We start from the raw sequence: 26,661 nt of genomic DNA, 5'->3' as shown, positions 1-26,661 counted from the left end.
TCTTTTATCTCCCCTGTCATCCTGCCCTGCACTCTCATTCCATCCTCACTTATCCTCCCATCCCTCCCATCCCTCCCTCCCTCCCCGGCATGTCAGAGCTTGCAGACGATGTGTGGAGTGTGAGTGTGACGGATAAAGAGAGCAGCAGCAGCTTGTTTCCTCAGAGCTGCAGACGAGCTGCAGGACCGAGCGGATCCTCCACCAAACCAAGAAAAGAACCGACAAGAAAGAGGAATAAAGGCAAAAAGAGAAGAAGAGGGGGAGGAGAGAGTGGAAACTGCCACCTTTTCAGGATACTGGATCCATGTTTTTCCAGATGAACACGGGATAAAGAGGGGAAAGTGAAGCGTGGACAGATGTGAGCTGGAGGAGGATGTCTGTGTCTCAGAGAGAAAGAGAAGAAGAAGAATTAAAGAACGAGAACAGGTGAAAACAGAAGAAAAGTGGTTTTCGTTTAGCGTAAAAAAGTTGAAAGGCAGACCGAGGACGTGTTTTATTCCTCCTGCTGATGCTGTAGGACACAGAGAGGAAACGCCTCTATCATCTTTATTTGGTTCTCCTGCAAGACTTAATCAAACAACAGAAGAAGAAGTGAAAGAATTCAACGGAAACAAGTCAAAAGTGAAGGAATAAGAGGAAAAAAGAGGCAAAATATCTTAAAGGGAGGTCAGAAAACAGGAATGTTTGAGCAGAAAAAAGCAAAAAAGGCAGAAATTATGAGACAAGAAGAAAAGCAAGAGTAAAAAACAACAGAAGAAGAAGAAGAAGTAAAATCCCACCGACAGTCAGACCCAGAAACCCAAAGGTGCAGACTCCGGGTGAGGATGCGGCTCCTGGTGCTCCCTGCGGCCCTCCTCTCCATCCTCCACGCCGCTCTGTCCGTGGCCGCCGGAGGCAGCTCGGCCCCGGGCAGCTCGGCCCCGGGCCGGCTGGAGCGCTGGGTCCGCTCGGGTCTGCAGTCTCTGCAGTGGGACCAGCTGGACCGCTGCTTCCGCGTGGCCTCCGTGTCCGAGGCCGAGTGCCGGCGGCTCGCGCACCTGCCGCTGTCCTCCGTGGCCGTGTACGTGTCGGAGCCGCGCGCCGCCGCAGGTAAGGACGTCAGCTGACCCGCAAACACCCGCTAATAATGCTAATAATGCATCCAGCTTATGGAAGAACATTTCAGTAAATTAATTTAGTTAAACCAATAAAAGTAAAGACAAATGTAAAAGATAGTTAATATTGTTGTTATTATGATTTTAAAAATGATATATATATTCGAATCTCTATTTATTTTATTTTCTAATGTTACATTACTGATGTACAAATTAATTTATAGAATTTTTGTATTTTTTTTTTTTTATTAAATTGAACCATATATTCATATATAAATATCAGGGCTGGGCAATGATTAAAATATTTAATCTGATTAATCACATGATTTCCCTGATTAATCACGATTAATCTCATTTGTGCGCAAAATCCCAAAATGAATCCAAAAGTAGCGTATAGCTTTTAGCATTTAGCTTTATTTTAAATGTGCTGCCATATGAATGAAAGTGCCATAACATTTGTTGTGCAAACACACTTTTAACATCAGCATCTTTCTGTAGTTTTTATGTAGAAGCCTCGCTCCACTGTCTGTTTCCTTGAATGACTTGCTGCTATCAGTTGTGTGTTTTGCCTTTAAGTGATATTTTAGACTGGAACTACTACGCTGAGAAGACAATTCAACTTGGCAGTGTTTACAGATGACTTTGGTTCTGTCGACTCCGCCGTCTGGAAGAACTTTAACATGAAAATGGCCGAGTAAAAGTTCCGTACCCTTCTCCATGTTTGGTGGATCCGCCGATTACTTTCTTTTCCTGTTCCACAGCAGACAGCAGCAGACTTTTACAAAATAAAAGCCTGTGAGCAACAGACTTTTACAAAATAAAAGCCTGTGAGCTACAGACTTTTACAAAATAAAAGCCTGTGAGCTAAAGACTTTTACAAAATAAAAGCCTGTGAGCAACAGACTTTTACAAAATAAAAGCCTGTGAGCTACAGACTTTTACAAAATAAAAGCCTGTGAGCTACAGACCTTTACAAAATAAAAGCCTGTGAGCTACAGACTTTTACAAAATAAAAGCCTGTGAGCAACAGGCTTTTACAAAATAAAAGCCTGTGAGCAACAGACTTTTACAAAATAAAAGCCTGTGAGCAACAGACCTTTACAAAATAAAAGCCTGTGAGCAACAGACCATTACAAAATAAAAGCCTGTGAGCAACAGACTTTTACAAAATAAAAGCCTGTGAGCAACAGACCTTTACAAAATAAAAGCCTGTGAGCGACAGACTTTTACAATAATAAAAGCCTGTGAGCAACAGACTTTTACAAAATAAAAGCCTGTGAGCGACAGACTTTTACAAAATAAAAGCCTGTGAGCGACAGACCTTTACAAAATAAAAGCCTGTGAGCGACAGACCTCTACAAAATAAAAGCCTGTGAGCGACAGACCTCTACAAAATAAAAGCCTGTGAGCGACAGACCTCTACAAAATAAAAGCCCAGCCCTAATATATGTATGAATATATTTATATTAACTTCACTTGTTTATTTCAGGCTTGTTTCACAGGTTACATTTTCAGTTATTTCTTTATCTAATATTGATCTGTGTAATAAAACATGTGGATTAATAAAGAGTTCAAACTTACCTGATAAAGCCCAGATCTCCATTATAACCTGCTGGTTTTCAGAGGCTGTTCATGACACCTGTACCCAGAGCTTTTAAAGGTCCACTTCTTCCTGCATCTGTGCAGGTCCATCAGGCAAAGTTCTGGCCATCCTGCCAGATTCCTCGGGCGGGATGCTGAGCTCCAAGCTGCGAGGGGGATTCAGCGTCGGGCGGATGCTGAACAGAGGGCAGGGTCCGCACCGACACCAGCAGGCTCTACCCGGCTTCACCGCCCACGACGCCGTGCTGGTGCTCGACCCGAGCCCGGGGGAGAACTTCGGACACCCCGTGGTCCTCTTCTACGTGGACGTGAATGTGACGAAGAAGAGATGCTCCCACCTGGACGGCATTTACCTGGGTGAGCCTGGCGGTCTGTTCGTATCATTCTTTTACTTCTGTTCAGGTGCATCTAAATAAAATCTCACATTTGAAGTAATAAGCAGAACTCATTGACTTTGATATGTTGCAGAAATTCTTTTTCCAAAATTAATTTTTTGAAAAAAAAAAATTTCAATTTTTTTTTATTAATTTTGTGAATTTTTATGCAGATGATGTGTTTGTGTTCACTCCGTCTTTCCTGTTTTAACATTTTAACCCTAACAACTCTTAGATTCTTCCTCCATATCCTTAAAAGTGACCCACTGAAGCGTCCTCTAAACTAGCGCCCCATGCAGGTGACATGAGGTACTGCACATCTCAGAACAAAATCATTTCATATTATTATGATATTTAAAAAAAACAATAGGATGGATGGACTTCTGCTGCATCCCATTTGGCAGAGCTGTAGTTTACAGGTTTGGGCTTATATTAGGCAGAAGGAAGGCCGACTGTATCTAAAAAAAATCTCCCAAATGCGTCTGATCCATAGAGAACGAGGTTGCTAGTTTTGGCCTCACAGCTGGAACTGACTGAATTTGGATGTTTTTGTGTTGGAAATCATGAAGAATATTAATGTAGCATCCCTTCATGCTGATGAATCATGACTGTGTTCAGAAGGCATGTTAATGTGTGAATGCAACAGCAAACATTCAGATACGGGACATCGTGTCAGCGTTATAAGGAACTCTGCCTCAATCTGGACCCAGCTCTAACTTACCAAAGGCCCGATCAGCGGTTCCTGCTTTTACCATGACATGACGTGAAAAAATAATCACAACAGCCCCTGAAGACCAGTGTTGGTCAAGTTACTTTTAAAAAGTAATTAGTTACTAGTTACCGCTCCCAAAAAGTAATTGAGTTAGTAACTCAGTTACCACATTGTAAAAGTAATTAGTTACTCAGCAAAGTAACTGTGGCGTTATTTTTCTGACCCAAAAAATTGAGTGTTGTATGTTTTCGAGTGGCTCCGCCACATTCGCTGGGGCTCACGCTAGCTGCATTTGGGCTCAGGGTTGGGTTAGCTAGCTGCCTTTGGGCCTGGGGTTGGGTTAGCTAGCTGCATTTGGGCTCGGGGTTGGGTTAGCTAGCTGCATTTGGGCTCGGGGTTGGGTTAGCTAGCTGCATTTGGGCTTGGGGTTGGGTTAGCTAGCTGCATTTGGGCTTGGGGTTGGGTTAGCTAGCTGCATTTGGGCCTGGGGTTGGGTTAGCTAGCTGCATTTGGGCCTGGGGTTGGGTTAGCTAGCTGCATTTGGGCTCGGGGTTGGGTTAGCTAGCTGCATTTGGGCTCGGGGTTGGGTTAGCTAGCTGCATTTGGGCCTGGGGTTGGGTTAGCTAGCTGCATTTGGGCTTGGGGTTGGTTTAGCTAGCTGCATTTGGGCCTGGGGTTGGGTTAGCTAGCTGCATTTCACCTCGATTCACCTCGTAATTGGACTCACTTGAACAGATAAAAGAGGCTTGAATGGAATTCAAAAGAAGAACAAGTAAAGCAAATATTTGGGCCGTTTCTGGAAGTCTTCATCCACGCATCTCTGTTTGTTTACCGTGTGAATCTGAAGCGGAGGAAAACAGAAACAGATTAAAATCAGGAGATCAGCGGCGGTTCTGATTGAAAGGTCGAACAGAGAAACATTTGCTCCATCTTGGTGGTGGCAAACAGCAGCTTCAGCCAGGAGGAAGAGATGAAGAATCTGATCTGAAGGGACAGAAATGTGCGAGTTTCTGACCCCCTGCTGTGAGAGAGGTTAGAGCCAGATGTTGAGGTGACTTTGGGCCGATGTCACACGAACGCACATCTGTCAATTATTCATACCTGCTCACGCAGCTCCGAGCCACCTGCTGGGTCCCATAGATGGCTCCAGTTAAAGGGAAACTTTCCTTCCACCTCATTTAAACCTCCTGAAGAAAGGAGGGAAGAGATTTAACAGAGGCTGGGGGGGGGGGGGAAATGGGGCAAAAAGGGCAAAACCGCAGAAAAGGTAGTGGGCCTGAACTCTTTGGGTGTTAAGCAGCGTCTGAGATAATGTTTTTAGGTTGAGAACGTTTTAAATGTAGGTTTAAAAGAAACATGATCTATTATGGACAACCCATAAAGGATGGAGGGATGATGGATGGATGGATGGATGGATGGATGGATGGATGATTGGATGGATAGATGGATGGAGGGAGGGAGGGATGGATGATTGGATGGATGGATGGATGGATGGAGGGAGGGATGGATGATTGGATGGATGGATGGATGGATGGAGGGAGGGAGGGAGGGATGGATGATTGGATGGATGGATGGATAGATGATGGATGGATGGAGGGAGGGAGGGAGGGAGGGATGGATGATTGGATGGATGGATGGATAGATGGATGGATGGAGGGAGGGAGGGAGGGAGGGATGGATGATTGGATGGATGGATGGATAGATGGATGGAGGGAGGGATGGATGGATGGATAGATGGATGGATGGAGGGATGGATGATTGGATGGATGGATGGATGGATGGAGGGAGGGATGGATGATTGGATAGAGGATGGATGGATAGATGGATGGATGGATGGAGGGATGGAGGGAGGATGGATGGATGATTGGATGGATGGATGGATAGATGGATGGATGGATGGATGGATGATTGGATGGATGGATGGATGGATGAATAGAGGGAGGGAGGGATGATTGGATAGAGGATGGAGGATGGATGGATGGATGGATGGATGGAGGGATGGATGGATGGATAGAGGATGGAGGATGGATGGATAGATGGATGGATGGATGGAGGGATGGATGGATGGATGGATGGATGGATGGAGAGGGATGGATGGAGGGATGGAGGGAGGGATGGATGATTGGATGGATGGATGGATGGATGGATGGAGGGAGGGAGGGAGGGATGGATAGATGGATGGATGGATGGATGGATGGATGGATGGATGGATAGATGGATGGATGATTGGATGGATGGATGAGGGAGGGATGGATGATTGGATGGATGGATGGATAGATGGATGGATGGAGGGAGGGATGGATGATTAGATGGATGGAGGGATGGATGGATGGATGGATGGAGGGATGGATGGATGGAGGGAGGGATGGATGATTGGATAGAGGATGGAGGATGGATGGATGGATGGATGGATGGATGGATGGATAGATGGATGGATGGATGGAGGGATGGATGGATGGTGTGATACCACGAGAGGCAAGTTATCAGCAGGGCAGTTCAAGTAGTGCGAGGACACAAGTTTTATTTTGTACTTGGGGAAGTTTAACAAAGGGTATCAAAGTTCATAACTTAAAACAAAGGTCTTCGTTGTAAACATTCAACATAAATCTTGGCCCGTGGCTCTTTAAAGGGGAACTTAAATGAATCTTCTTCAAACCAAAAGTCTTTTCAATAGAAATCTTCAATTGCTCAGTCTCTCTGGTAGTGTTCAACAAAGTCACTCACACGTATTTCCAGGTAAGTTTCCAGGTAAGTTATTCCCAGGCGTGAGAGAAACAGTCCATAAGAGTTTCCACAGTGAAAGGATCCGTCCACAAGCAAATCTCTCCCAACAGTAGCTCCCCATCTGAGAGAATGCAGCACTGAGCTCTTGAGCTCAAGCAATCATCAGCCCTTAGTAGCCACAGCTGTGTTGAGATGCCTTGTGGAGAGGGGTGCAGTTCTCAACTCCACCACCAGATGGAGCCATGGCGAGTTGTGGTTGGAGCCATCTCACTGGAACGTAGCACCCATCCATGATGCAGCCTCTCGTGACATCACACATCCTCCCCCCCTGGACCGATGTCCTCGTCGGGCTGAAGGAGGTGAAGAGGACATCTCGCCGAGACAGGGCATCCGCGTTGCCGTGACGCTTGCCTGCCCTGTGAACAACTGAAAAATTAAAAGCTTGCAAACTCAAGAACCATCTGGTGACCCTACCATTGGTTTCTTTGTTCCTAGCCATCCACTGCAGGGGTGCATGGTCCGACACTACTGTGAAGCGCCGGCCCAGGAGGTAGTAGCGCAGGGATTCTAGGGCCCAGGTGATGACGAGGCATTCCTGTGGAGTAGTTCTTCTCTCTTGGAAGTAGTGTCCTGCTCAAGTAGAGAATAGGATGCTCCGTACCTTCATACACTTGGGCGAGCACAGCCCCCAGACCCACCTCCGAAGCATCGGTCTGAACGATAAATTCTCTCTCGAAGTCCGGTGCCATCAAGACTGGGCTGGAGCACGGGGCCCGTTTCAGGTTCTCGAAGGCCGCCTCTGCTGCCGGATTCCACTTCACCATCCTTGAGTGGATGTTTGGTCGTCAGCTCTGTCAGGGGCGCTGCAATGGTAGCAAAGTTTGCAATGAAACGTCTATAGCATCCCGCTAGACCCAAAAAGGATCTCACCTGCTTTTTGGTGATTGGCTGTGGCCAGTCCTGTATGGCCAGAATTTTGGCTTCTTGCGGCTTGACCAGTCCCCGTCCGACTGTGTATCCCAGGAAGGATGGATGGATGGATGGATGGATGGATGGATGGTGGGATGGATGGAGGGAGGGAGGGATGGATGGATGGATGGATGGATGGATGGATGGATGGATGGATGGATGGATGGATGGATGGATGGATGGATGGTGGGATGGATGGATGGTGGGATGGATGGATGGATGGATGGATGGTGGGATGGATGGATGGATGGATGGATGGATGGTGGGATGGATGGATGGATGGATGGATGGATGGATGGATGGATGGATGGATGGATGGATGGTGGGATGGATGGATGGATGGATGGATGGATGGATGGATGGATGGATGGATGGATGGATGGTGGGATGGATGGATGGATGGATGGATGGATGGATGGTGGGATGGATGGATGGATGGATGGATGGATGGATGGATGGATGGATGGATGGATGGATGGATGGATGGATGGATGGTGGGATGGATGGATGGTGGGATGGATGGATGGATGGATGGATGGATGGATGGATGGATGGATGGATGGTGGGATGGATGGATGGATGGATGGATGGATGGATGGATGGATGGTGGGATGGATGGATGGATGGATGGATGGATGGATGGATGGATGGATGGATGGATGGATGGTGGGATGGATGGATGGATGGTGGGATGGATGGATGGATGGATGGATGGATGGATGGATGGATGGATGGATGGATGGTGGGATGGATGGATGGATGGATGGATGGATGGTGGGATGGATGGATGGATGGTGGGATGGATGGATGGATGGATGGATGGATGGATGGATGGTGGGATGGATGGATGGTGGGATGGATGGATGGATGGATGGATGGATGGATGGATGGTGGGATGGATGGATGGATGGTGGGATGGATGGATGGATGGATGGATGGATGGATGGATGGATGGATGGTGGGATGGATGGATGGTGGGATGGATGGATGGATGGATGGATGGATGGATGGTGGGATGGATGGATGGATGGATGGATGGATGGATGGATGGATGGATGGATGGTGGGATGGATGGATGGTGGGATGGATGGATGGATGGATGGATGGATGGATGGTGGGATGGATGGATGGATGGATGGATGGATGGATGGATGGATGGATGGATGGATGGATGGATGGATGGATGGATGGATGGTGGGATGGATGGATGGATGGATGGATGGATGGTGGGATGGATGGATGGATGGATGGATGGTGGGATGGATGGATGGATGGATGGTGGGATGGATGGATGGATGGATGGATGGATGGATGGATGGTGGGATGGATGGATGGATGGTGGGATGGATGGATGGATGGATGGATGGATGGATGGATGGATGGATGGATGGATGGATGGATGGATGGTGGGATGGATGGATGGATGGTGGGATGGATGGATGGATGGTGGGATGGATGGATGGATGGATGGATGGATGGATGGATGGATGGATGGATGGATGGATGGAAGGATGTAAGAACAGCATTTCTTGGTCATATTCTGGTTCCCCTGTTCTGGTTTCTCATGGCCGTCTGGCCGGTGGATTTAGTCCATTTTCCCCTCGTCAGTCTTCACATTTTCTTTTCTTGTTGGTTCTGGTGCTGAACACCTGCCTCACACCTGCCTCACACCTGCCTCACACCTGCCTCACACCTGCCTCACACCTGCCTCACACCTGTCTTCTGTCTTCTGTCCTTTGCCTTCAGGTGAGGACTGTCTGACTCTGGCGCTGAAGGGTCGGTGTCAGAACCAGCTGAAGCGCCGCCAGGCTGGACCTGAGAGGCTCTTTGGAAGCAGTCGGCTGGCAGCTGGGGCGCTGCGCGGTGGCGCCGGCGCCGGCCGTCTGCTGGAGCGCGCCGTCGGAGGGTTCTGTGAGGTCCACTTCCTGCCGCTGGTGGTCGCCGTCGGAGACAGCAACCGAACACAGAGACTGAGATGTGTTGGTAGGAATCTGTTGTTAGGGCCACGTTTTAAAAAACATTTTCTTTTGTTTCCTCGGTGAGTTTTTGCTGTTTTTTGTGTTTTCTTGTTGTATCTTGAAAGTTTCCTTTTTATGCGGTTTTTTCTCCTTTTTTTGGTTTTTCCCTTTTTTGTTGTTTTTTCCCTTGTTTTGTTGTTTTTTCTTTTTTTGTTGTTTTTTGTTGTTTTTTTGTTGTTTTTCCCCTTTTTTCCCCCCTTTTTTTCTCTTTTTTCGTTGGTTTTTCTCTTTTTTCGTTGGTTTTTCTCTTTTTTCGTTGGTTTTTCTCTTTTTTGCTGGTATTTCTCTTTAGTTTTTTCTGTCGGGTTGTTTTTAACGTGTTTTCTAAAAGCTGTTTTCTTCATTTGTTAAGCTGTCGGGCTTTCTTGTTAAATTGTTGTTGTGTTTTGCATCCGACACACACACACATGCGGCTCTTGGAAGACAGATTGTCTTTCTTTTACTGGGAATCAGGTCCTATGTGTTGGTCAGCTGAATGCCAGCGGTTCTGCAGGTCAGTTTAAAGTCAGACCTAATGATGATGATGCTGATGTAACACGACAGATCATCCTGAGAGGAGTTTCAATGTTTCTACCCAACAACTGCATCCTGTCAGGAGACTCTGGAGACGATAAATCTCAGCAGCTTTCCTCTGTAGCGTCGCTGCGGTGCTCTGCAGAGGTAAAGATCCTGATTGTGGTGACTTGTTCAATAGTTCTCGTGTGAAGCTGAGACCACCCACACCTGGTCTTTGTGGGAAAGACTGCTGGGAAAATGTTAACTTTCTGTTCCGACAAACACAGGAAATCCCGGCATAAAACCACAAACCCTCACCTGGCACGCTGCAGCTATCTGGAGATTAAGAAATCTATAATTGTTAGTTTAGACACCTGCATCCTCAGGCTGATCTGACCCGATGCCAGTCTGTGGGATGAGCTCCCGTGCCTCTCTTCATTTTGAACCTTTCCTCCTCCGACAGACCACGCAGAGTTCGCCAGGTGTCCTCAGCCGCTGCCCATGAGCTCGCCCAGTCTGCCCGTCTCAAGCTGCGAACTGAACAAAAACACCAGACGCTGCCACCAGCAGCCGCTGGCCACCCACCTGTCCTGTCGTCTCTACCAGACCTGCGACCACGCCGTGCTCATCTCAGGTTGGACTGTTCGTCTTTTCTTTCTGACATCTGACATCTAAATGATGCAAATATGCCCGAACATGAATAAAACAAAGCAACATCAGAGCAAATAAATGAGGTCGGTCAGGGGATGACGACCTGAGACACAAACACGCCTCAGTTTACTCAAAACCTAAATATCTCTGAAAGAAAAACAAACAAACAATAAGACACATTTTGTAAGTTATCAGCAAACTTCTGCTCAGCTTTAGAGCAAACTTAGTGATCCTCTGTGATCCTCCTCCTTTCCTGTTACCGCTCTGTCTGCAGTCTCTGTCTGCCCGGATAGTCTTAAAGCTGAGCAGAGAGCTGTTAGAGCTGTTCCTGCAGCCAGGTTTCTGCCTGATATTCCTGCTGTTTTCTCATCAGGGCTCCAAGCTCGTCCATTTTATTCACCAGAGATCTCACATTTCCCACGATGATCAGGGGAAGAAATGGTTTTAACTTCCTCCTCCTTTTCCTCCATTTTGTTGCTGCTCTGCATCCTAAACATCTTCTCTTCAACTCATCTTGATCTGGAGTCTTATTCCAGGCACTACTTGGGCTTTTGAAAGCTCAGTTAGCTGCTCCAGCAGGTTGACAGCTTTCCTGTTGCCATAGTTACGCATCATAACAGATGTAAAAAACTACCAGAGTTCCCAGCAGAAGTCCTTCCAGCAGCATCCAAACAAGCTCAGAAATCTGTTTTCACAGAAAAAAAGCTCAGTTGAAAATCTGAAGAAGATGCAAAGAAAGACTCCCGGCTGTGTTCGAAACCGCCTACTTCTCCTACTACTCCTACTAACTTTAACTTTTTTTAAGTTCCCGGATGCATACTAGATTCTCTGAAATGTTGGGTATGCATCATGAGGTTACTACTCATACTCAAACTACCCAAGATGCAACGTAACGTGACGTCGCCGATCGTCATTTCCTGTCAAAACGGCAGTTTCAAGCTAGCTACAACGAGGGTACGTTCACTTCCTGTTTTCAAAACAAAAGCACCAATTGTATGGTAATGGCTTTCCCTATGATAAAAGGCAACGGGTATTTTATTTTGTGAAAATAACCGGAAGTGCGTTGCTCACTGCGGCTAGCTTTAGTAGCGCCAAATTCGTGGGAACAAAATGGTAAACAGCCGGTATTTTGTCAGGTTTTCAACACGTTGGGGATCTAAACGACTACTTTCTCACCTGAAAATGTTTCAAATGTTGCTAAAGTTTACAGAGTTTAGAGCTTAAGAGAAATCAGCTTCAGGCCGGCTGATTTCGGCTCGGGCAGGAGCGAAATGCATTGTGGGTAAACGCTCTGCATATTGTCTGATCGATGAGTATGTAGTATGTAGTATGCAGTATGTAGTATGCAGTATGCAGTATGTAGTATGTAGTATGCAGTATGTAGTATGTAGTATGCAGTATGCAGTATGTAGTATGTAGTATGCAGTATGTAGTATGTAGTATGCAGTATGTAGTATGTAGTATGCAGTATGTAGTATGTAGTATGCAGTATGCAGTATTTAGTATGTAGTATGCAGTATGTAGTATGTAGTATGCAGTATGCAGTATGTAGTATGTAGTATGCAGTATGTAGTATGTAGTATGTAGTATGCAGTATGTAGTATGTAGTATGCAGTATGTAGTATGTAGTATGCAGTATGTAGTATGCAGTATGTAGTATGTAGTATGCAGTATGTAGTATGTAGTATGCAGTATGTAGTATGCAGTATGCAGTATGTAGTATGTAGTATGCAGTATGTAGTATGTAGTATGCAGTATGTAGTATGCAGTATGCAGTATGTAGTATGCAGTATGCAGTATGTAGTATGCAGTATGTAGTATGCAGTATGCAGTATGTAGTATGCAGTATGTAGTATGTAGTATGTAGTATGCAGTATGCAGTATGTAGTATGCAGTATGTAGTATGTAGTATGTAGTATGCAGTATGTAGTATGTAGTATGTAGTATGCAGTATGTAGTATGTAGTATGCAGTATGTAGTATGCAGTATGTAGTATGTAGTATGTAGTATGCAGTATGTAGTATGCAGTATGTAGTATGCAGTATGTAGTATGCAGTATGTAGTATGTAGTATGTAGTATGCAGTATGCAGTATGTAGTATGTATGGAACATCAGGATACGTACAGGGCAGAGAGGAGTGAGGAGGTGGAAATTACATCAGTCAGATGGAGCTCATGACAGAGATGGCATCAGCCACTAGTTTACCTTCAACTAAACACTTTTATCTTTTTAAGATGATGAGAAAGTTTATAAATAAAAAAAATTCTCGTGTTCAGCTGGCGTGACATCAGAAAGTGTTTCGGTCAATGAGCTCAAAGATCCTACGCCTGTCCACACAAAAATGACAAAGGATGTTCATTCATGTTATGTAGGCAAAGTTGTGCAAGTTTTAAATGTGTCTGTAGACGGAATTTTTTAAAATCTATGAAACAATAACAGATGTTTGTGTGTTTTCAGGCGGCTGGCGGCACCAGATGACGTTCCAGCGTCACGCACAAAACCTTCAGAGGTTCTATAAAATGCTCCGAAACAACGGCTTCCATAAAGATCACATCAAGACCTTCTTCGCCAGCAGTGGACAGCTTCCTGGTAAAAAAATAAATAAATAAATAAATGTATTTGATTGCAAACAGTATGCACCCAAGATATTTAAAATGTTGTCTCATCAGCTTCATTTGATTTGTTAAGATTCATCCATTCTGATGTTTCAGCCCTGGAGCATCTGCCAAAAACATTGGGGCGAGGGGCAGTTTATAGCTGGTAAATAACGAATTAATTATAACGTATTAAGCAGGTGATGTAAACAGGTGACTGTGTCCATGACAGGCTGAGTCTGTGAGGAGCAAAGATGTTCAGAGGATCTCCAGTTTGTCCACAAATGTGTTTAAAACAATGGGCCTCATGCAAGAACATTTTCCTATTTTTATCTAAATTTCTCACTTTTTTCGTACGAAGATCCAGAAAGAACAACTTTAGGGGCTCTGAGACTGAAGTTCTGCTTTCAGAGATCCAGAAAGAACAACTTTAGGGGCTCTGAGACTGAAGTTCTGCTTTCAGAGATCCAGAAAGAACAACTTTAGGGGCTCTGAGACTGAAGTTCTGCTTTCAGAGATCCAGAAAGAACAACTTTAGGGGCTCTGAGACTGAAGTTCTGCTTTCAGAGATCCAGAAAGAACAACTTTAAGGGCTCTGAGACTGAAGTTCTGCTTTCACAGATCCAGAAAGAACAACTTTAGGGGCTCTGAGACTGAAGTTCTGCTTTCAGAGATCCAGAAAGAACAACTTTAGGGGCTCTGAGACTGAAGTTCTGCTGTCAGAGATACAGAAAGAACAACTTCAGGGGTTCTGAGACTGAAGTTCTGCTTTCAGAGATCCAGAAAGAACAACTTTGGGGGCTCTGAGACTGAAGTTCTGCTTTAAGAGATCCAGAAAGAACAACTTTAGGGGTTCTGAGACTGAAGTTCTGCTTTCAGAGATCCAGAAAGAACAACTTTAGGGACTCTGAGACTGAAGTTCTGCTTTCAGAGATCCAGAAAGAACAACTTTAGGGGCTCTGAGACTGAAGTTCTGCTTTCAGAAATCCAGAAAGAACAACTTTAGGGGTTCTGAGACTGACGTTCTGCTTTCAGAGATCCAGAAAGAACAACTTTAGGGGCTCTGAGACTGAAGTTCTGCTGTCAGAGATCCAGAAAGAACAACTTTAGGGTCTCTGAGACTGAAGTTCTGCTTTCAGAGATCCAGAAAGAACAACTTTAGGGGCTCTGAGACTGAAGTTCTGCTTTCAGAGATCCAGAAAGAACAACTTTAGGGGCTCTGAGACTGAAGTTCTGCTTTCAGAGATCCAGAAAGAACAACTTTAGGGGCTCTGAGACTGAAGTTCTGCTTTCAGAGATCCAGAAAGAACAACTTTAGGGGCTCTGAGACTGAAGTTCTGCTTTCAGAGATCCAGAAAGAACAACTTTAAGGGCTATGAGACTGAAGTTCTGCTTTCAGAGATCCAGAAAGAACAACTTTAAGGGCTCTGAGACTGAAGTTCTGCTTTCAGAGATCCAGAAAGAACAACTTTGGGGGCTCTGAGACTGAAGTTCTGCTTTCACAGATCCAGAAAGAACAACTTTAGGGGCTCTGAGACTGAAGTTCTGCTTTCAGAGATCCAGAAAGAACAACTTTAGGGTCTCTGAGACTGAAGTTCTGCTTTTAGAGATCCAGAAAGAACAACTTTAGGGGTTCTGAGACTGAAGTTCTGCTTTCAGAGATCCAGAAAGAACAACTTTAGGGGCTCTGAGACTGAAGTTCTGCTTTCAGAAATCCAGAAAGAACAACTTTAAGGGTTCTGAGACTGAAGTTCTGCTTTCAGAGATCCAGAAAGAACAACTTTAGGGGCTCTGAGACTGAAGTTCTGCTTTTAGAGATCCAGAAAGAACAACTTTAGGGGCTCTGAGACTGAAGTTCTGCTTTCAGAGATCCAGAAAGAACAACTTTAGGGGCTCTGAGACTGAAGTTCTGCTTTCAGAGATCCAGAAAGAACAACTTTAGGGGCTCTGAGACTGAAGTTCTGCTTTCAGAGATCCAGAAAGAACAACTTTAGGGGTTCTGAGACTGAAGTTCTGCTTTCAGAGATCCAGAAAGAACAACTTTGGGGGCTCTGAGACTGAAGTTCTGCTTTCAGAGATCCAGAAAGAACAACTTTAGGGGTTCTGAGACTGAAGTTCTGCTTTCAGAGATCCAGAAAGAACAACTTTAGGGACTCTAAGACTGAAGTTCTGCTTTCAGAGATCCAGAAAGAACAACTTTAGGGGCTCTGAGACTGACGTTCTGCTTTCAGAGATCCAGAAAGAACAACTTTAGGGGCTCTGAGACTGAAGTTCTGCTGTCAGAGATCCAGAAAGAACAACTTTAGGGTCTCTGAGACTGAAGTTCTGCTTTCAGAGATCCAGAAAGAACAACTTTAGGGTCTCTGAGACTGAAGTTCTGCTTTCAGAGATCCAGAAAGAACAACTTTAGGGGCTCTGAGACTGAAGTTCTGCTTTCAGAGATCCAGAAAGAACAACTTTGGGGGCTCTGAGACTGAAGTTCTGCTTTCAGAGATCCAGAAAGAACAACTTTAGGGGCTCTGAGACTGAAGTTCTGCTGTCAGAGATCCAGAAAGAACAACTTTAGGGTCTCTGAGACTGAAGTTCTGCTTTCAGAGATCCAGAAAGAACAACTTTAGGGGCTCTGAGACTGAAGTTCTGCTTTCAGAGATCCAGAAAGAACAACTTTAGGGGCTCTGAGACTGAAGTTCTGCTTTCAGAGATCCAGAAAGAACAACTTTGGGGGCTCTGAGACTGAAGTTCTGCTTTCAGAGATCCAGAAAGAACAACTTTAGGGACTCTAAGACTGAAGTTCTGCTTTCAGAAATCCAGAAAGAACAACTTTAGGGGCTCTGAGACTGAAGTTCTGCTTTCACAGATCCAGAAAGAACAACTTTAGGGGCTCTGAGACTGAAGTTCTGCTTTCAGAGATCCAGAAAGAACAACTTTAGGGTCTCTGAGACTGAAGTTCTGCTTTTAGAGATCCAGAAAGAACAACTTTAGGGGCTCTGAGACTGAAGTTCTGCTTTCACAGATCCAGAAAGAACAACTTTAGGGTCTCTGAGACTGAAGTTCTGCTTTCACAGATCCAGAAAGAACAACTTTAGGGGCTCTGAGACTGAAGTTCTGCTTTCACAGATCCAGAAAGAACAACTTTAGAGGCTCTGAGACTGAAGTTCTGCTTTCAGAGATCCAGAAAGAACAACTTTAGGGGCTCTGAGACTGAAGTTCTGCTTTCACAGATCCAGAAAGAACAACTTTAGGGGCTCTGAGACTGAAGTTCTGCTTTTAGAGATCCAAAAAGAACAACTTTAGGAGCTCTGAGACTGAAGTTCTGCTTTCACAGATCCAAAAAGAACAACTTTAGGAGCTCTGAGACTGAAGTTCTGCTTTCAGAGATCCAAAAAGAACAACTTTAGGGTCTCTGAGACTGAAATTCTGCTTTCAGAGATCCAGAAAGAACAACTTTAGGGGAAACGACACAGAGTGGGAGAAGGTTCTCTGTCCTGACTTTTATGGGATGTGTTGCAGGTCTGAGATGCAGAAATGATGTTTGTTAACAGATGAAATGAAGCTGTAGAGATAAATTATTAAATATATTTAGTCTGACATGAAATAAAGTAAATATCTGTCAAAATGATGGTATTCTTTTATAATGGACTGTTGTGAAAAAGATTCATCTGCCAGCAGACCATGTGATCAGCTGTAGAACATCTCTGACTCTGTCCTCCTTCCCACACAGACGATCTGGAGGGCGTGTACTCTGCGACGGAGAAAGCAGTGATCCGTAACCACGTGTCATACGTCTGCAGGAAGCAGCACTGTGCCGACACTCTGGTTCTGTACCTGAACTCGCCGACACGCAACGACGGCACCATGCTGCTATGGGACGCCAACCTGAATGGAATTGTAAGAAGAACACGCACACGCACACGCACACGCACACTGACATGTTGAAATGTCATAAAACTGGTTGGAGGAGAGGAGCCCAATAACTTCTGGTGCAGATCTGGACAGTAGGTCCAGTAAGTCTAATGTCTAAGTTATGATTTAATAACTCAGCTGAACCCTAATTAGGGTCAGAATATGTAGAAAGTTGTGTGGTTATTATTTGAGCAGGGCCTGAATGTAAAAGTCCTGCGTGCCCCCTCTGTTCAGGCCGATCTGAAGGAGCGCTACTCCGTGAACGAGCTGCTGGCGGACCTGGCCGGCTGCAGAGCGATCCGCGTCCTGCTGTTCGTGGATCAGAGCTACAGCGGCGTCCTGTCAAAGAGGCTACGGGGGTCCCAGAAACACATCAACGTGGTTCTGATCCAGAGTCAGGCCTGGCAGAGCTACGCCTACCAGACCCAGAAGCTGAGTTCAGGCTGGGATGACAGCAGCTGGTCTTTGATCCTCCCCGCCACCTGCCTGCTGGACCACCTGGGAAAGGCAAGTCTCCAGAGAGACTTTATTCTTGCTCTCAGACCTCCTCCGACTTCCTCATACCTCCTCATACCTCCTCCGACCTCCTCCGACCTCCGACCTCCTCTGACCTCTGACCTCCTCTGACCTCTGACCTCCTCCAACTTCCTCCAACCCCTTCCGACCTCCTCCGACCTCCTCTGACCTCCTCTGACCTCCTCTGACCTCCTCCGCCCTCCTCCGACCTCCTCTGACCTCCTCTGACCTCCTCCGACCTCCTCTGACCTCTGACCTCCAACTTCCTCCAACCCCTTCCGACCTCCTCCGACCTCCTCCGACCTCCTCCGACCTCCTCTGACCTCCTCCAACTTCCTCCCACCCCTTCCGACCTCCTCCGACCTCCTCCGACCTCCTCTGACCTCCTCCGACCTCCTCCGACCTCCTCCGACCTCCTCTGACCTCCTCCGACCTCCTCCGACCTCCTCTGACCTCCTCCAACTTCCTCCCACCCCTTCCGACCCCTTCCGCCCTCCTCCAACTTCCTCATACCTCCTCATACCTCCTCATACCTCCTCCGACCTCCTCCGACCTCCTCCGACCTCCTACGACCCCTTCCGACCTCCTCCAACTTTCTCCAACCCCTTCCGACCCCTTCAACTTCCTCCAACCCCTTCCGACCTCCTCTGACCTCCTCCAACTTCCTCCAACTTCCTCTAACCCCTTCCGACCCCTTCCAACCCCTTCCGACCTCCTCCAACCCCTTCCGACCTCCTCTGACCTCCTCCAACTTCCTCCGACCTCCTCCAACCCCTTCCGACCCCTTCCGACCTCCTCTGACCTCCTCCAACTTCCTCCGACCTCCTCCGACCTCCTCCAACCCCTTCCGACCCCTTCCGATCTCCTCTGACCTCCTCCAACTTCCTCCAACTTCCTCCAACCCCTTCCGACCCCTTCCTACCTCCTCCGCCCTCCTCCAACTTCCTCCAACCCCTCACAACCCCTTCCGACCTCCTCCAACTACCTCCAACCCCTTCCGACCCCTTCCGACCTCCTCCGACTTCCTCCATCCGACCTCCTCCGACCTCCTCCAACCCCTTCTTACCTCCTCCGACTTCCTCCATCCGACCTCCTCCGACCTCCTCCAACCCCTTCCGACCTCCTCCGACTTCCTCCATCCGACCTCCTCCGACCTCCTCCAACCCCTTCCGACCTCCTCTGACCTCCTCCAACTTCCTCCAACCTCCTCCAACCCCTTCCGAGCCCTTCCAACCTCCTCCGACCTCCTCCAACCCCTTCCGACCCCTTCTGACGTCCTCCAACCCCTTCCGACCTCCTCTGACCTCCTCCGCCCTCCTCCAACTTCCTCCAACCCCTCACAACCCCTTCCGACCCCTTCCGACCTCCTCCAACTACTTCCAACCCCTTCCGACCTCCTCCGACTTCCTCCATCCGACCTCCTCCGACCTCCTCCAACCCCTTCTGACCTCCTCCGACTTCCTCCATCCGACCTCCTCCGACCTCCTCCAACCCCTTCTGACCCCTTCTGACCTCCTCCGACTTCCTCCATCCGACCTCCTCCGACCTCCTCCAACCCCTTCCGACCCCTTCCGACCTCCTCCGACCTCTTCCAACTTCCTCCAACTTCCTCCAACTCCTTCCAACCCCTTCCGACCTCCTCCAACTTCCTCCAACCCCTTCCGACCCCTTCCGACCTCCTCTGACCTCCTCCAACTTACTCCAACTTCCTCCAACCCCTTCCGACCCCTTCCAACCTCCTCCACCCTCCTCCAACTTCCTCCAACCCCTCACAACCCCTTCCGACCCCTTCCGACCTCCTCCAACTACTTCCAACCCCTTCCGACCTCCTCCGACTTCCTCCATCCGACCTCCTCCGACCTCCTCCAACCCCTTCTGACCTCCTCCGACTTCCTCCATCCGACCTCCTCCGACCTCCTCCAACCCCTTCTGACCTCCTCCGACTTCCTCCATCCGACCTCCTCCGACCTCCTCCAACCCCTTCCGACCTCCTCCGACTTCCTCCGCCATCCTCCAACTTCCTCCGACCTCCTCCAACCCCTTCCGACCCCTTCCGACCTCCTCCGACCTCTTCCGACCTCTTCCAACTTCCTCCAACTTCCTCCAACTCCTTCCAACCCCTTCCGACCTCCTCCAACTTCCCCCAACCCCTTCCGACCCCTTCCGACCTCCTCCAACTTCCTCCAACCCCTTCCGACCCCTTCCGACCTCCTCCAACTACTTCCAACCCCTTCCGACCTCCTCCGACTTCCTCCATCCGACCTCCTCCGACCTCCTCCAACCCCTTCTGACCTCCTCCGACTTCCTCCATCCGACCTCCTCCGACCTCCTCCAACCCCTTCTGACCTCCTCCAACTTCCTCCATCCGACCTCCTCCGACCTCCTCCAACCCCTTCCGACCTCCTCCGACTTCCTCCATCCGACCTCTTCCGACCTCCTCCAACCCCTTCCGACCCCTTCCGACCTCCTCCAACTTCCTCCAACCCCTTCCAATCCCTTCCGACCCCTTCCGACCCCTTCCGACATCCTCCGACCTCCTCCAACTTCCTCCAACCCCTTCCGACCTCCTCCAACTTCCTCCAACTTCCTCCAACTTCCTCCAACTTCCTCCGACCTCCTCCAACCCCTTCTGACCCCTTCCGACCTCCTCCGCCCTCCTCCAACTTCCTCCGACCTCCTCCAACCCCTTCCGACCCCTTCCGACCTCCTCCGACCTCTTCCAACTTCCTCCAACTTCCTCCAACTCCTTCCAACCCCTTCCGACCTCCTCCAACTTCCTCCAACCCCTTCCGACCCCTTCCGACCTCCTCCAACTTCCTCCAACCCCTTCCGACCCCTTCCGACCTCCTCCAACTACTTCCAACCCCTTCCGACCTCCTCCGACTTCCTCCATCCGACCTCCTCCGACCTCCTCCAACCCCTTCTGACCTCCTCCGACTTCCTCCATCCGACCTCCTCCGACCTCCTCCAACCCCTTCTGACCTCCTCCGACTTCCTCCGACCTCCTCCGACCTCCTCCAACCCCTTCCGACCTCCTCCGACCTCCTCCGACCTCCTCCAACCCCTTCCGACCTCCTCCGACTTCCTCCGCCATCCTCCAACTTCCTCCGACCTCCTCCAACCCCTTCCGACCCCTTCCGACCTCCTCCGACCTCTTCCAACTTCCTCCAACTTCCTCCAACTCCTTCCAACCCCTTCCGACCTCCTCCAACTTCCCCCAACCCCTTCCGACCCCTTCCGACCTCCTCCAACTTCCTCCAACCCCTTCCGACCCCTTCCGACCTCCTCCAACTACTTCCAACCCCTTCCGACCTCCTCCGACTTCCTCCATCCGACCTCCTCCGACCTCCTCCAACCCCTTCTGACCTCCTCCGACTTCCTCCGACCTCCTCCGACCTCCTCCAACCCCTTCCGACCTCCTCCGACCTCCTCCGACCTCCTCCAACTTCCTCCGACCTCCTCCGACTTCCTCCGCCATCCTCCAACTTCCTCCGACCTCCTCCAACCCCTTCCGACCCCTTCCGACCTCCTCCGACCTCCTCCAACCCCTTCCGACCTCCTCCGACTTCCTCCATCCGACCTCCTCCGACCTCCTCCAACCCCTTCCGACCTCCTCCGACTTCCTCCATCCGACCTCCTCCGACCTCCTCCAACCCCTTCCGACCTCCTCCGACTTCCTCCATCCGACCTCCTCCGACCTCCTCCAACCCCTTCCGACCTCCTCCGACTTCCTCCATCCGACCTCCTCCGACCTCCTCCAACCCCTTCCGACCTCCTCCGACTTCCTCCATCCGACCTCTTCCGACCTCCTCCAACCCCTTCCGACCCCTTCCGACCTCCTCCAACTTCCCCCAACCCCTTCCGAGCCCTTCCGACCTCCTCCAACTTCCTCCAACCCCTTCCGACCCCTTCCGACCTCCTCCAACTACTTCCAACCCCTTCCGACCTCCTCCGACTTCCTCCATCCGACCTCCTCCGACCTCCTCCAACCCCTTCTGACCTCCTCCGACTTCCTCCATCCGACCTCCTCCGACCTCCTCCAACCCCTTCTGACCTCCTCCGACTTCCTCCATCCGACCTCCTCCGACCTCCTCCAACCCCTTCCGACCTCCTCCGACTTCCTCCATCCGACCTCTTCCGACCTCCTCCAACCCCTTCCGACCCCTTCCGACCTCCTCCAACTTCCTCCAACCCCTTCCGACCCCTTCCGACCCCTTCCGACATCCTCCGACCTCCTCCAACTTCCTCCAACCCCTTCCGACCTCCTCCAACTTCCTCCAACTTCCTCCAACTTCCTCCAACTTCCTCCGACCTCCTCCAACCCCTTCTGACCCCTTCCGACCTCCTCCGCCCTCCTCCAACTTCCTCCGACCTCCTCCAACCCCTTCCGACCCCTTCCGACCTCCTCCGACCTCTTCCAACTTCCTCCAACTTCCTCCAACTCCTTCCAACCCCTTCCGACCTCCTCCAACTTCCTCCAACCCCTTCCGACCCCTTCCGACCTCCTCCAACTTCCTCCAACCCCTTCCGACCCCTTCCGACCTCCTCCAACTACTTCCAACCCCTTCCGACCTCCTCCGACTTCCTCCATCCGACCTCCTCCGACCTCCTCCAACCCCTTCTGACCTCCTCCGACTTCCTCCATCCGACCTCCTCCGACCTCCTCCAACCCCTTCTGACCTCCTCCGACTTCCTCCATCCGACCTCCTCCGACCTCCTCCAACCCCTTCCGACCTCCTCCGACTTCCTCCGCCATCCTCCAACTTCCTCCGACCTCCTCCAACCCCTTCCGACCCCTTCCGACCTCCTCCGACCTCTTCCAACTTCCTCCAACTTCCTCCAACTCCTTCCAACCCCTTCCGACCTCCTCCAACTTCCCCCAACCCCTTCCGACCCCTTCCGACCTCCTCCAACTTCCTCCAACCCCTTCCGACCCCTTCCGACCTCCTCCAACTACTTCCAACCCCTTCCGACCTCCTCCGACTTCCTCCATCCGACCTCCTCCGACCTCCTCCAACCCCTTCTGACCTCCTCCGACTTCCTCCATCCGACCTCCTCCGACCTCCTCCAACCCCTTCTGACCTCCTCCGACTTCCTCCATCCGACCTCCTCCGACCTCCTCCAACCCCTTCCGACCTCCTCCGACTTCCTCCATCCGACCTCTTCCGACCTCCTCCAACCCCTTCCGACCCCTTCCGACCTCCTCCAACTTCCTCCAACCCCTTCCAATCCCTTCCGACCCCTTCCGACATCCTCCGACTTCCTCCAACTTCCTCCGACCTCCTCCGACCCCCTCCGACCCCTTACGACCTCCTCCAACTTCCTCCAACCCCTTCCGACCCCTTCCGACCTCCTCTGACCTCCTCCAACTTCCTCCGACCTCCTCCAACCCCCTCCGACCCCTTCCGACCTCCTCCAACTTCCTCCAACCCCTTCCGACCTCCTCCAACTTCCTCCAACTTCCTCCAACCTCCTCCAACCCCTTCCGACCTCCTCTGACCTCCTCCAACTTCCTCCGACCTCCTCCAACCCCTTCCGACCTCCTCCGACTTCCTCCATCCGACCTCTTCCGACCTCCTCCAACCCCTTCCGACCCCTTCCGACCTCCTCCAACTTCCTCCAACCCCTTCCAATCCCTTCCGACCCCTTCCGACATCCTCCGACTTCCTCCAACTTCCTCCGACCTCCTCCGACCCCCTCCGACCCCCTCCGACCCCTTACGACCTCCTCCAACTTCCTCCAACCCCTTCCGACCCCTTCCGACCTCCTCTGACCTCCTCCAACTTCCTCCGACCTCCTCCAACCCCCTCCGACCCCTTCCGACCTCCTCCAACTTCCTCCAACCCCTTCCAACCTCCTCCAACTTCCTCCAACTTCCTCCAACCTCCTCCAACCCCTTCCGACCTCCTCTGACCTCCTCCAACTTCCTCCGACCTCCTCCAACCTCCTCCAACCCCTTCCGACCTCCTCTGACCTCCTCCAACTTCCTCCGACCTCCTCCAACCCCCTCCGACCCCTTCCGACCTCCTCCAACTTCCTCCAACCCCTTCCGACCCCCTCCGACTTCCTCCAACTTCCTCCGACCTCCTCCGACCCCCTCCGACCCCTTACGACCTCCTCCAACTTCCTCCAACCCCTTCCGACCCCCTCCGACTTCCTCCAACTTCCTCCGACCTCCTCCGACCCCCTCCGACCCCTTACGACCTCCTCCAACTTCCTCCAACCCCTTCCGACCCCTTCCGACCTCCTCTGACCTCCTCCAACTTCCTCCGACCTCCTCCAACCCCCTCCGACCCCTTCCGACCTCCTCCAACCCCCTCCGACCCCTTCCGACCTCCTCCAACTTCCTCCAACCCCTTCCGACCTCCTCCAACTTCCTCCAACTTCCTCCGACCTCCTCCAACCCCTTCTGATCCCTTCCGACCTCCTCCGCCCTCCTCCAACTTCCTCCGACCTCCTCCAACCCCTTCCGACCCCTTCCGACCTCCTCCGACCTCTTCCAACTTCCTCCAACTTCCTCCAACTCCTTCCAACCCCTTCCGACCTCCTCCAACTTCCTCCAACCCCTTCCGACCCCTTCCGACCTCCTCCAACTTCCTCCAACCCCTTCCGACCCCTTCCGCCCTCCTCCAACTTCCTCCAACCCCTTCCGACCCCTTCCGCCCTCCTCCAACTTCCTCCAACCCCTTCCGACCCCTTCCGACCTCCTCCGACCTCCTCCAACTTCCTCCAACCCCTTCCGACCCCTTCCGACCTCCTCCGACCTCTTCCAACTTCCTCCAACTTCCTCCAACTCCTTCCAACCCCTTCCGACCTCCTCCAACTTCCTCCAACCCCTTCCGACCCCTTCCGACCTCCTCCAACTTCCTCCAACCCCTTCCGACCCCTTCCGACCTCCTCCAACTTCCTCCGACCCCTTCCGACACCTTCCGACCTCCTCCAACTTCCTCCAACCCCTTCCGACCCCTTCCGACCTCCTCCGACCTCTTCCAACTTCCTCCAACTTCCTCCAACTCCTTCCAACCCCTTCCGACCTCCTCCAACTTCCTCCAACCCCTTCCGACCCCTTCCGACCTCCTCCAACTTCCTCCAACCCCTTCCGACCCCTTCCGCCCTCCTCCAACTTCCTCCAACCCCTTCCGACCCCTTCCGACCCCTTCCGCCCTCCTCCAACTTCCTCCAACCCCTTCCGACCCCTTCCGACCTCCTCCGACCTCCTCCAACTTCCTCCAACCCCTTCCGACCCCTTCCGACCTCCTCCGACCTCTTCCAACTTCCTCCAACTTCCTCCAACTCCTTCCAACCCCTTCCGACCTCCTCCAACTTCCTCCAACCCCTTCCGACCCCTTCCGACCTCCTCCAACTTCCTCCAACCCCTTCCGACCCCTTCCGACCTCCTCCAACTTCCTCCGACCCCTTCCGACACCTTCCGACCTCCTCCAACTTCCTCCAACCCCTTCCGACACCTTCCGACCTCCTCCGACTTCCTCCAACCCCTTCCGACCCCTTCCGACCTCCTCCAACTTCCTCCGACCCCTTCCGACACCTTCCGACCTCCTCCAACTTCCTCCAACCCCTTCCGACCCCTTCCGACCTCCTCCGACCTCCTCCAACCCCTTCCGACCCCTTCCGACCTCCTCCGACCTCTGACCTCCTCCGACCTCCTCTGACCTCCTCTGACGGTGTTTTCAGGGTGCCGGGGCAGCTCGTCTCCTGGAGCCGTGGGCCGGCCTTTTAAACGTGACGCTGGCGGGCGCGCCCTGCAACGCCACGCCGCCTCTGACAGACAGCGAGATGCGGCGAGAGTTCCAGGGCTGCCAGAACCTGCCGACCGCCCTCTGGCACCAGAAGTTCAGGAGGACCAACTGAGGAGACATCAGGACACTGTTTGCCTTCGTACCTGCTGCTCTGTGTGTGTCAGACTTCTGTTTCAGTGTTTTATGATGTAACTCCGGCTCATCTCAGTGTGTCCTGAGCGCCGTGTCCTCAGTGTTCCTGTGTTTCTGAGTTCAGCGAGAGGGCAGATCATCTCGGAGGCTGACACCAGTTTGTGCTTTGGTAGTGCGCATGTGTGCGTGCACAACACATCTCTTGGGCACTTAAACATTTCAGATCCAATCATCCATTTCTATTTTTGTCTTTACACCAGTGTCCTCTCTCCTTTCCCTTTTATTTCCTTTCTTTACTTCCTCTCTTCAGTCTTTATCTTCTCATCTTCTCCCTCTTTTCTTTTCTATTAGTTTCACCTCATTAGCCGCTTTCGGACTGTAGGAACCTTTGGCAGTTCTAATAACCTTTTAATCCGCGGGGCCGTTTTCTCCTGTGTTCGGACATACAGGAACTCGGGGCTTTCTCCCTTAGTTCTTATAACCATTTCAGCTCCTTCTCTGAGGTCGGGTCTTTTCATGGTTCTATAGAACTAATCTGACGGAGGTGTGTGGTGGTCGGTAGCTACGCCCCATGTCATGCTATCACGGCTGAAATGTTTCATCATACCACACAGACAGAACCGGCGGGTGTTTAATAAGTTAAACTTACACGTTGTCTCCTTTGTCTGCAGCGCGCTGCTCTCCTTTCTTCCTTCATGAAACGAAGAAGTATCGCCTGCGCTCGATCCTGACTCTCTGTGAGCTCTTCCAGCCTCGATATTAGATGCCTGATGTGATCGTCCATGATTAATATCACCATCATGCAGACCATGAACATGGTGGCCTCCCCGCTCTCCATGTTAGCTTCTTTGTGGTGTTTTTTACTTTTACCGGTTTTGTTTTGTTTTGTTGTTGAATGTGGCGCTAAACGGCTAACGTAACACGTCACTGACGCAGACGGCTGTGCGCGGCGCATCAGTCCCGACTCATGTGCGAATGCAGACTGAAACAGTTCCGCTGGGGAAGGACAGTTATCAGAACGAAATTCGAGTAGGGTAGTTCTGATAACTGCATTCTTATGACTACTCTGTCCGAAAGCGGCTATTATCTTTCCTCTGAGGGAACCAACAAAACACCAAAA

The 26,661-nt window shown here is 50.5% G+C and overlaps 1 protein-coding gene across 2 annotated transcripts; it reads left to right on the top strand.

Annotated features, from left to right (window-relative positions):
• The first annotated feature begins 136 nt into the window (after window positions 1-136).
• On the top strand, window positions 137-26,661 carry LOC142396283 (uncharacterized). Of its 2 annotated transcripts, XM_075478840.1 has the most exons (9): window positions 137-1,089; window positions 2,781-3,053; window positions 9,222-9,458; window positions 10,452-10,622; window positions 13,097-13,228; window positions 13,328-13,399; window positions 16,955-17,121; window positions 17,371-17,643; window positions 25,345-26,661. In XM_075478840.1, the coding sequence occupies exons 1-9, from the start codon at window positions 825-827 to the stop codon at window positions 25,519-25,521; spliced, it is 1,767 nt and encodes a 588-aa protein (XP_075334955.1). In that variant the 5' UTR covers window positions 137-824; the 3' UTR covers window positions 25,522-26,661. The 2 variants fall into 2 exon arrangements, with proteins under 2 accessions (XP_075334955.1, XP_075334956.1); XM_075478841.1 differs by lacking the exon at window positions 13,328-13,399.

The sequence above is a fragment of the Odontesthes bonariensis genome, chromosome 12, assembly GCF_027942865.1.
Source record: "Odontesthes bonariensis isolate fOdoBon6 chromosome 12, fOdoBon6.hap1, whole genome shotgun sequence".
NCBI classification, from domain to species: Eukaryota; Metazoa; Chordata; class Actinopteri; order Atheriniformes; family Atherinopsidae; genus Odontesthes; species Odontesthes bonariensis.
Note: the sequence above shows the minus strand (reverse complement) of the source record. Positions and strands in the feature narration are given on the sequence as shown.